Source organism: Temnothorax americanus, unplaced genomic scaffold (genome assembly GCF_048541705.1).
Source record: "Temnothorax americanus isolate GAGA-0224 unplaced genomic scaffold, ASM4854170v1 Scaffold72, whole genome shotgun sequence".
NCBI lineage: Eukaryota > Metazoa > Arthropoda > Insecta > Hymenoptera > Formicidae > Temnothorax > Temnothorax americanus.
The window spans coordinates 141,869-153,949 of record NW_027509795.1 but is presented as its reverse complement, the minus strand read 5'-3'; the positions used below and the strand labels follow the sequence as shown (position 1 = coordinate 153,949).

Sequence of the window (12,081 nt, the reverse complement as noted above, 5' to 3'; positions counted from 1 at the left end):
GCTCTTGTCGCAAAGGTCGTCGATGTTTAATCGCCAAGTGTAACACATTTAATTTGTTTTGTAATTCATTTAAACGCAAAAGATAGCAATTAATTTAATAGGTAATTCTTCTAAAAAAAATTTTATTAGACCAAGTATTAAGATTTATCTAATGCATTTTTTTCTATTGTGTCTTTGTACTCCGTTGTCTTTAAATTATCTTTAAGTACTAAAAAAAATGTTCTCTTTTATATCGAATAATAATAACAAATATTTGTTTAATTTATTAAATTATTTTATTAAAAAGCAGGTCACATGTAGATGTACTTATATTGAACTGAAAAACAATATCTCTTTTATTCTTCCTTTTGTGTTTTATTTGATATTATAAATACAGTTAATATTTTTGAATTTATTTCAATTTATTTCAATCTTTAGACTTTCACACAGATAAAACAATTTTCAAGTTATTGCCCCTTTAGGATACTAGAAGTGTGTCCTTGCAAAACTCATTGTCATAAAGAACAACAGTGCTTACTGGACTCCGAATAAATCGTGCGACAAAAATCGGCGACATATATTGCCCTGGCTACCAAAGCCAGTTAGTTTCTTCCACGGCGCACGGAAATAACGTTTGTTATCGCAACGAGAGCCAGTGGCCCCGCCAAGTAACAGCCGGTGAGACGCTAGCTTGAGATACTACGTATCCACGGCGACGTTAGCTCCCGAGTGTCCTCGGATGGAGTCTTTTTCCCAACTCGGTTAATATCCTTCTTTTTTTGCCCGTTCACTGCTCGCGCGCAGCGTTAAGTTAAAACTATTTTTAAACCGTTTGTCACGTTTATCGTGGCCGAAGACCACAGTGCGGAGGGTGTCCTATTTTATGACAATTATAACGAGCCGTCGTGATACAATGGGCGACTTCAACGATTCGTTGATACATACGTAACTGTCCTGTTATTATCCCTGTTATCTAGCATTGAATATGTTGTTTCCTTTAAGTTTCTTTTTGACGGACATATGCAATTACCATTGAACGCAATTAATATTTTCTTTAATTATCTAATTAATCAGTAAAATATTGAGGCCTACTCTAAATATTGATCCCATACCTTTTATGAACTTAACTCAAAATCGAAAATTTTTTAGTTGTATTCTTCTTGGGACGCGACATAGTAATATTTATATGATAATATAAATTAATAATATTATATGATAATATAAATATTTATATGACTATATATTTAGTGATATACAACTACCTTGGTTTATTAGCTCAATTTACTACTTTCCGTTTTTAAATAATTTCTCTCACCGCGAACATGACTTGTTTGATAACACTTCGTGCATAAGATGTGCGAAAATCTTGCGATAGTTTTCACGTAGCCCTAGTTGACCCGGTGTAACGAGGATTCTCCCCTAACGGGATGCAAATACTTAAGCTAGACAGATTAATTATTTGCAGCTGGTCCGAGCGCTCGAGGGCACCTCCGTCTCCATAATAACCGGCGCGCCGCGTCGTTCTCCTCTCGGCGTACGTATACTCTCGAAGGCTTCTTAATAAACTTTGGATCTCCGCGCCGCGTTAGCTAAAATCCTAGATCGATGTAAGCCCCGGGGCCACCGGGCAAGATTACGTATCTCGGCAGAGCGCGTAAGTGGCTTTCCAACAAAGACCACCCAACCCCTGCCTACGGAGTACGAAATATATTAAGACAACGTGAAGGCATCCGAGGCGTTCGCCCCCGAATTTCCTCGCACAGGGAATCTTATGCGCGTGCGCGCACGGATATACACCCTTTCTCTCCCCTCTGTAGAATCTAAATGATACCCGCTCAAAAGCAAATTTTTCTTTTAGCTAACATTAAGTACAGCTGTCCTTATTAATCCAAGTTGATAATAACCATAAACATCTCACTTTTAGAGTCGGTGTAACGTTTAATGTAAAATGTTAGATTTTAGCGAGGGGAAAGTAATGGCCAAGAGAGAATTGTTAATTGTCCGTGTCAGTAAAGTCAGTAATATGACGGCATTAAAAGCACATTTGGGGTCTCCTGCCGAAATTTTATTTCATATAATATTACTTAAAACGATTTTATACGTGTGTCGCATAATCCGTTGAACATTTTATGCGTCCTCAATGCTATTTGGTAAAAAATTATTACAACGACGCACTGTAAATAATTTTTACATCTCGCGATAAATAAGTCGCGGCGGTTGCAAAAGCGTAACGGTGAAATATTCGATTAGGCGTCTCTTTTCCGAGTCGACGTATTCAAAAGGACGACTAAGCAAAAATGGCGCAACCGCTCTCGGAGTAATCCCAATCCTCATTTCCGTGTCATCCCCCAGCCCGCGGACGCTCTCGTGCTTGCCAAGGGCGATTAAACCGGTCCCATGGAATCCATTAAATGCATAAGGACAACACTCCCCCCCTAGGTGTACCCAAGGGGCACTCGTATTCGCGTCGAATTTTCTTCGCGAGAGGTTTTCTCGGGCGGAGAAGCCGTCCTCCACGGGGGAAATGAAATAATCGTGGGCGATACCAGCGCCGAGCACTGCACATCGCGATTTCAGATCTTCTTTTCAATTAGAGACATTCGAATCGGACTTGCGAGTGAGCGCGCTGCCTAATCAGTTTCAAAGCGGATAAATTTTTAACTCTCGACGTACGTAGCCCGAAAGTTCCGCCCGGGGCGTGTATCCAAGAGCGTTGTGGTTTCGCCGAGCTCGGCGAAGTAGTGGAAGCGAAGTGAAAGAGGTATGTGATCCACGGTAATGGCCAACGCCTCGCGCGCTTCTCGGAAAAACTTTGGAGTCGAAGGTGAGTTGTCTTCTCTTTCTCACCCCCTTCTTCTTCTTTTTCTTTTCTTCTTTTTCTTCTTTCCCTTCTTTTTCCGCTTGATTTCTTTCCTCGTATGCCTCGTCACGATTCTCTCCGTTCATTTTATCCGATTTTTTCCTCGCGCAACCGTCGCTCGCTTCTGGCCGGCTGAGCTCGCTATACTCGTTTCCCTCTTGATCTACTCGCTCACCTTCCTGTTTCTCTCCGAAGCTCTCTCCCCATTTCTATCGAAGCTCTAACGGCTCTTTTATCGTCGGGCAATCTTTTGTCGCCACTGCGAAGTGCAGTCGTTATAAAGGTGCGTTAAATGCGATATAAAGTACGGACGGTTGTGCTCGACCTTTTTCACCGGGACAACGAGGATCCAAGTTGCAGTTAACGATCCGCGGTCCCTATTACGAAGGGTCGTACTTTGTCACGGATTATTTCTATTTGGGGGGATTATTTCTATTTGATCATTTCCTGCTTTAATTATAGCTAATTGTAAAAGTAAATTCTTTATATTAAGAACAATTCTGATTTTTAGCGCTATTCGATATTATGTTGAAGAAATGGTAATGTAACATAACTGGCAAATGATAAAATTAATAATTATTACATAATTATAATTATTAAAAATAACAAAAATGTTATGAGAAATTTATTTGTCATGGTTTTATTTAATCAATGGTTTTAATTATCTCTCGGTTAATTCCATTTAATGATTTTGAATGCAGCGATTCACCGTTATAATACAATGAATGAACAGGTGTGCATAATGCTCTGGTGGATTTTGCCAATCTCAAAATTGTCCCTTTTGCCTTACCGACGCGGCTCTCGTCGCAATTTGAATTCGAAAATGCGAGCGCGCGCGCCCGTAATTACGCTATCAGAATTTTACAGTTGCCTATTGAAACAACGCGGGCACGCTCCAATTAGCTATAAATCCCGCGTGACTCAATTCGATTAATTCGACCGAATTTGCGTAGCCGTTGCCGCGGCCGTTTGCGATCGCGAAAACAATTAAATCAACCCGACGCGCTTCCGTTCCGCGAAACGCGATGTCAACAGCGACGGTGAATGACGGTGAATGACGGCAATTAACGACCCGTATAAGAGCTGACGACACGGTACGTTGGTTTCGATGCGGAGGTGCTGCGCACGGCAATCTTTAACAGGCCGTGCTCTTCGTCGCCGTGCTGATTATCTCCGGTGTTGCCCAGCGCCGAGGCCCTTTTCCGCCCGTGGCGTAGAAAGAAACGTCGCGTACGCGTTGTCATTTTCTAGCTCCGCAAACCGCAAAAAGGCGCATCGGTGACCACACATGGCGCGTGGCCGTCTCGGCACGGCGCACGACATGGCACGGCCCGCCCCGGTGCGACGCGGCGCTGGACGAATTTCACACGGACGATTCGACGGCGCGCCGGCGGTTCGTGCTCGCTCGAGCGAAAGCCGGAACGTATTTGCGGAATTACATCCGGAAGCGTTCGCCCTTCCCGATCGACTTTCGATCCTTGTTTTTCTCTCGCCCCACGGCACGGGCGCGATCCCTCCCTTGGATTCCTGACCAATCGCGGGATATAATAGGATAAATTTCAGCTGGCGGATCTTCGCGTCGATGTAATCCCGAAGCGATTGCGAACGTCGCGTGACTCAAGTTAATTTCAAGCGATGCGGGCACTATGTTATCGCATAAGGTTTGCTAAGATTTTTTTTTAGAAAAGCATTAGGAGAAGGCGAATGGAGAGTATCTGATGCACAAACTAATTATTTTTTTTCCCAATGCATTTACTAATACTATTTATTTCTAACTTTGAAAGTTTCAGCGAACTATCTTCTGTTTCGATGTTTGGAACGTTGGAAGCATTTTACACTTGTACAGTTGGGGAACATAAAGGTTGTCCGGTTGAGTTTTGAAACGCATCCTATTTGTATTTAATATCCAGCTACTTATACATGTCAACAATTACCAATTCTTTTAACATTTCAATATATTTGATATCTTGTGTTTGTCTACTCTTAATTATAATAAATCACCGCGCAAGCTGTGTTTATTAATGTTCGTTCCAAATAGGATGCGTTCCGAAACTCAACCGGACAACCTTTCTGTCCCCCATACTGTACACAATTTCTAATTTCAATGTAAAGATGTTCATAATTTTGGTGTATACATATTTGCAACTGACTTGTGTGTTATAGCAAACAGATGAGACAGTGATAAGTTTATAAGTTCTCAAATTGAAAATCAACGCGTGGAACACGCAGCTCCACGCGTTTTTATTTGTCTTTCAATTCATGGCAGCGACTAACTTTGCGCTGATGGTACAAGGGGATGTACACACAGCTCGTTCTTGTCTTGGAAAATTGTACTCCACGGAAGGATGCCGTCGCGGACGAAGGAGATTTCCGTGGAGATTCGGACCAATTCTGATCACGTACACGCGGGCGATACAATCGCAATGATACAAAACGACTCGTAGATGAAAGGATGCTCGAACGGGGACATCGTCTATAGGCAGCGACGAGGCTCGAAACAAAATAAAAGTAATATCCGACAAGAGCGAGCGCTCGCCAAAGACTCGCTCGGAAAATTTCTTTTCTCCTCGTTCCGGCTGTGACGAGAGCAACGGGAAACTCGAGGAACAAAGGGAGAACGACGACCGTGACGAGACGAAGACGGAACAATCGGGGCTGAGGCGGAAGGCGATGAGGTCTTCGAATTGTGGACGGAAGTACTCTCTTCATTTCTGCATCCTTTGCATTCCGATTCTCGGGGCAAGAAAAAAAAACAAGAAAGGAAGAAGAAAATGAAGACAGAGTGGAAAGAAGGTACATCTCCAATACCGTGTCTCGAGGAAATCTTTCGGCCTGTCTACTGCCGGTCGAGGAGATCAGAATGGCGACGTCTTTCGAATGAATCGAAGTACGGCGAGTGAATAAAATGTTTGACTTGCAAGATCATTATCGGATTCGTAATGCCATGCCATGCCGGATTAGGTGCCTCGTTTTAATGAGATCTTTCTCGATCTCATCCGATTTTGCTTTCAGCGTTCTAAATATTGACATCGAAACTAAATTCAAACGACAAAAAAGAAGAAAAGAAATTTTCGCGCGTGAAATTGCGCGGTACGTAAGAACAGGATAAGAGCAGATATTTCGTGTTTATTATTCGAATGTGGACTGAATTTGGACATTTAGTTAACAAAGACCAAAGTTTGTGTCTGAATAACAAGCGCCTCCTAGTTTCCGTTCATTAGTGTCGATCGTAAACGATAAAAGCGATGCTGGCGGAAGTAATTGGTCAAAATTTGATCCGTGCCATCAAGCCACGTTTCTGCCGCTCGAACTGCAGCTGTTGCTACGAAGTGGAATAAAGGAAAGGGTGGTTAATTTGATAAGGTAATTAGACGTAATGTCTGACAGAATTGCGCGCCAAGTTTGTTAAGACATCGGTGCTTAAGTCGCAACAAATGTAATAATTACAAATGCTAGCTGATTCGCGCGATCAATAAAGGCGATCGCTTCAAACGTTCCTTTCTATTCGCGCAAGAAGGTTCTGATATCGATTATATCAATTCAGAAGCAAATTTCTTCAGTATATGGAACCAAAATTGTTAATACGTTCTCTTGTTTACTTCTTTTTTTTATATATTTTTAATAAGATCAGATTAAGAGACAAAGCCATCAATTAAGAAAGAAGCGCAATTAGCAGATTGAGACTCACATTATTGAATAAGACATCGAAAACAAAGCGGCTTGAAAGTATTTTCTCTTAGCGCTGTTTTTATACGAAATGAATTAAATTTGTTACGTTTCGGAATGTAATATCCCTGTAGAAAGAATCTGTGGAAGAACGAGTATTATTACTATTATTATTCTTTATTACTCTTAAAATGTCGACGATGATATTATGAGACGTGTTTAAGATTTTACATTATTTAACATTTTACATAAATCATGATATAGACAATGTTTATTGTAATTAATAATATTTTAGAAAAAATTATCACGCCATTATTATGCGACCGTATTCTTGTGCAAATGATAAAAGCTCCATTAAAAATTAAATAAAAAAATTATTAAAAAATTTTCCAGAGATGGATGCTCCAATTACAGATGTTTGTATATTTTTAATCTGTGAGCTCTTAAATGTGGAGGAAATACCAATGACGTTCTACAAACGTAACATGATGAAGTGACAGCGGAAAAATGGTTTGAAAAATTTGAACAAATAATAACCTAGCCGCTGATGACCGATGGAGATCAATTCGTACTTGTCATCGAATAGCTTTCAAAATTTACATTGGCAAATGAATGAACATATTGCAGTTGATCGGTGAAAATTGATTTTATTAAAGCTCGCTACCGAGCGCCATGTATGGAAAATATTTGCAAAGATGTATAATTTAGTGCTATATTAGAGGAGGAAAAAGAATATAATTACATTCGCATAGGTTAGAGAATTATAATAAGTGTATCGGATTTTTGCGATAGCTTCAATCGATGTAAATTTATTTGGACAATTAACGATAATAATTACATCTGTACGAATTTAAATTTAATCGACTATGTTATACGTGCGCGAGCGCATCAAAATTGTACGTCCCGTTTAAAAATATTTAACAATAGCAATAAAACATGAGAAGAACTAAGCACAGCAAGAGATAAAGTTGTGAAAGATAATAACAAACGTTTTATGCTGAAACTGTTCGCAGAGTGAGCGGAGTTTATAGAAGCATTTGAAAATATGGTGCACTCTCAGAAGCAAACACACGCTCATTTCGAAAATATTAGTAGTATCAGATAGAAATAAAGGAAAATTTTCTTAGAATACTGTTCTCGTTCTCACGCCGATCTTACTTCTTTCCCGGAAGCAAAGCTCAATTATGGGAAAGTACGGTACGCCTTTATAAAACAAGATTTTATCAAGGTAAAATAAATATAATAGAACTAAACAGTAGTGCGCTAAATTGTTGAGTATAGAAATCTCTGCCCTAAAAGCGACGTGTCTAAAAAGGAAGATAAATTGCGTCATCGACGTGCCGAACGTTGTATTTTTTCAATAAGAGAGAACGCGAGTTTAGAACGCGTTCGCAGAAACGGAAGCTGCGTCACGGAGGTAAAGTATCTGCGAGAAGATGGCGAGGCAGGCGAGTATATCTCGGATATGTCTGCATTCCGGTGCACGTTCGCCACGATTTGTTCTATCTCGACTTTCTTCTTCCTCCGTCTCTCTCACCGAAGAATTCTCACGTATCCGTTCGCCTTTTCGTGGCACGACGCAATCGTGTGGAAAAGCAGCGGTCCAGCGAAGAGCAAATATTCAGTCGAGAGAATTTGTCTCATCGGAAACAACCCAGTTCTACAACGCGAGAATAGCATGTTGTTTCGCGAAAATTCTCAGAACACAGGGTGTATTTCGCTCGAGGAGCTAAAAACTATAAGACATATCTATGAAATTTCTTCAATCTGCAATGCACGAAGATAAATGTTATGTTAAAAGCTCAGAATAAGAAGAATAAGCAAATGTCTTAAGGTGTTTTTAATATGCGCGAGAATCTATAAAAAATTTATATAAATTGTGTAATAACGACACAGGTGAACGAGAATAAAGACTCAATTATATTATAAATTAATCACCTCTCACTTGCCGCCGTCTTCAACAGATCGCGAGTTATCCGATGGGCTCCGCCCTTCGGGGATTTCAAAAGGATGAAATGTAAGAGTGATTTATTATTTTAAAAGTATTTTTACGCCATTTATTAATTACTCTTTTAATTAGGAATTTTTTAAACTTTCGATATACATGTACCTTCATCTATTTATAAAAGTATTAATATGTGTTAAATATTTAAAAAAATCCAAGCAATTACCATTTTATAAAAGTATTGATGAAAAAGAAATGGAAAAATATTAGTTAAATATATCATAGTATTCATTTTTTATAAAATGTAAACATTTTTTAAACGCAAATGATTATTGTACCGTGCACCTAGTTGTTTGCAGCATGATAAAAAACATGTTTGATTTTTCAGCATGTAGATCGTTTTTGCTTGATTCAAACTTAATTAGTAATCTAGATACACATACATATGCACACACAACTTTTAAAACTTGTGCAAATATGAAAACCGGGAATGGTTTTTTAATATCTCGAATAGTTTTGGAAGTCCTCGCCCGTTACGTTTTTTTACATCATCGAATGCATACGTCACTCCGTTCGTGTCTAAAAACTCGTTCACTGACTCACTTCCACTCACTTCAATTTACTAACTTCTCTATAACTAACTTCTCTAATTGTCACGTAGCAGTCGCTCTTACGTACCAGAATTGTACTTTCTCTGAAGCGTGAAATTATAACTTTAATCCGACTGAGCTACCAATTCTGTTTACCTGTCGTTACTTTACGTAAAATCATGATAATCGTCGTACGCAGCAATTTTACAAAAAAATACTTGATTTTAATGATAACAGAAAAGAGTCGTTTTTAAAATGATTCACGTTGAAGGACTGCAAAAGGACCATCAGCCTATCTCCTATAACTATGAGCATTACAAGGCGCTCGCGACCTACTTCGACAAAGTAAAACCAAACTTTAGTGAGCTCGTCTATATAACAAGGCCGATATCAAAACTGTTATTCTATAAGAGTCACCCCCCTCCCCCCTGCAAAATGGCATACATCCAAGATTCTGTGAATCAGAGCAAAACATTCGCATTGCACTCTTTTCCAGTTTTTTCCGGACGTACAATATACTTCGGTCTGTTTAAGAAGAGCGCAAACAGATATGATTAATTAAATGTTATTTATAGCCTGTGTAGAGAATTTAAACCGTTTTTTATTCGTTTATAAAGTTTGGCGCGAGTAATAGCCGCGATATCTTTAAGCACTCTCAGTACCTAACGCGAATGGCCGGGGTACGGCGAATCGCAGTAGTAATATCGAGGAATGCATCGGCGAGTGAAAGCATCGATTACAATCCCGACGTGATCTAACTCGCGAGCCGAACTTGACTGTAACGATGTCGTTCGTGCCGATCGTAGAGCGGCTGTGAACGACCGCCCATTCTCCAAGAAACGCAAGTATCCCGCGTCCTCTTTCCCGGATCAGCGGATCTCGGAACTTCGTGAAGCCAAGCCGGAGAAGGCGCGTAGAGGGTCGGAAGGCTCCAATGACTCCTTTAACGACTTTTCGCAGGCTCAACTTAGTGGGAACTTAACCGTTTTACGTCTCTCCTTCTTGGCGCAATACGGAAGAGCGAACATTATCCTTTTCCCGTCGCTATGTATACCCTACATCCTCCAGCAATATAAACTGAAGCTGATAGAATCGCTAAGTGCTGCAGAACCTTCATCAAAGATCATCCTCTTCTACGTAGAGTGTTGTTTAAAGTAAAGAAGACCGCCTTCGAAATGAACACTAGCCGAAGAAACACGTTTCCCCCCTTCCCCCGCGCCCGCCGTTACTTTCGTATCAACGGGCGAAAGAGCAATGGAAGATTCACTTCAATGGTTCTTCCGTTCGAAGATTATTAGAAGCCGATGGAGAACGCGCTTCGCCGGTCGCGGCGCGGTAATCGGCGAGGCATCCAAATCACTCGGGGAAACTCCTTCTTCCCCTTCTTGCTTACACTTAACACTGTACAATGAAACTTACCCCCCACTATCAGCAGCAGGTGAAGCAGACCACATCGCATTTTTTTATACTTCCGGCGAAAGTCTTTATCCATCCTGTCGTGAAGAATCCTTCGTGTGTCACTGTAACGCGCGCGCGTCTCACGCTTCTTGTGTCTACATATATCCCCGCTCGCTGATCGGTACCTCGGCGTTTCCGTTTCCGCGATTTTCCATTAAAAAAAGCAAAGGGAGACTTACTCGCACGTACGGGAACGCGAAGACGCGCGGACGCGCGACAACATCGGGCGAACGCGAGATCGGAAGAGTTTCGCGGGTAAGTGACGAGTTTCTCTGGTATCGTTCGCGCGTCGATCAGCCGGAAACCGCGAAAGTGCTCGAAATCGGCAAGACTGTGGCGACACGGCGGCGCGGGTACCACGCGGCCGCGATAGTTCCTGACTTGCAACTGACGAGGGATGCTGCACGAAGAGTTTGCGCCAGCTTCGCGCCCGCGCACAGAATCCTTATTCCCCTTCGCCCCCTAACCGGCCACAGTCAGTTAGTCAGTCTCTCTCTCCCGTCCCGTATCTCCGTTTATCCTGCGTTCTTCCGTCCACGTTCTCGCTCGTAGCTCCCTGCCCCCTCGTTCTCGGCTCACCGTCTACCTTCTCTTTCGACGATATCAATCCGTCCCTTCCCGCCCCCTCTCTCTCTCTCACCCTCTTATTCCCGCCCCCGTACTCACACGAGAAACTTCTTTCTCTTTTATGCAGCCCTCTATCGCTGTAGTTGTCTTCTGACTCACTCACTATTACAGTTTTTTCGTCACTCGCTCCATCCTGCCCGCGTGTGGCGTGTCGCCGTCTCCTCTCTTCCTTCTCCCTTTCGCGCGCGGTAAACGATCGTGCTCCCATCCATCCTCAGGATTTCTCTCTATCCCACCTATCCAGCTCTACCTTCACCCCCTCCCCTCCCTTCCCCGCCCCACGCGGTCGCCCCGTTTATCTGTCTTCCATCCTCTACCGCGATCGCACCCACCATCTCCACCACATATCTAACCTCACGCGCATCCTTTCGGCGGCTGTATCTCAAACACTAAAGAGTTTCTTAGAAAATTGAATTGAATGCTACCCTTCCCCTCGTTTTTGTCTCTTCGACGGCGTTCTCTTCCTCCTCCTTTCTCTACCCTCCCGCCACGCTCTCCGCCGCGCGCTCTGTCTTTTCCACCGTTCCCGCCCTCTCTTTCGTTACTTTCGGGGGTGACCTCGTCTCTCATCGTCCTTCTCGTTGCTTTCTTTCTCTCTCTCTCTCTCTCTCTCTCTCTCTCTCTCTTTCTCTTTTTATCTCTTTATGTTTTTGTCTTTTCCACGTACTGTCTCGTTTACCCTCGCGCTCGGTGTCCGTCTTCGTCTCCGTCGTCACCCTCTTCCCAAGAGTTCCCGCGAAACTGATTGTCTCGCCGTTAAGCGGCAATTTATATGTTAACAGGCTCGAATCGGTCGAGAGTCATGCATACGTTTAAGGAATGGGATTTCGTAGGAGAGCCCTAAATAACGACGAAGATAACGGCGTAAATGTACAAAAACAAGATTTTTATGCCCGCTGTTTTACTTGCCATTCAGCTTTCGTTACAATATTGAAGCTCCCGATTATCCCGAAGTA

The 12,081-nt window shown here is 42.1% G+C and overlaps 1 protein-coding gene across 2 annotated transcripts in view; it reads right to left on the bottom strand.

The window, feature by feature from the left end:
- The window catches only part of LOC143906518 (cell adhesion molecule 2), a 102,770-nt gene extending 91,871 nt beyond the window's left edge, over positions 1–10,899 (bottom strand). The window contains exon 1 of one of the 2 annotated variants that reach the window (XM_077422654.1): positions 10,460–10,899. In XM_077422654.1, the coding sequence (XP_077278780.1) occupies positions 10,460–10,532 (73 nt within the window). In that variant the 5' untranslated portion in view covers positions 10,533–10,899. The remainder of the gene's footprint in view (positions 1–10,459) is intronic. The other variant, XM_077422655.1, reaches the window with a different exon arrangement.
- Between the last annotated feature and the right edge of the window lie 1,182 nt (positions 10,900–12,081).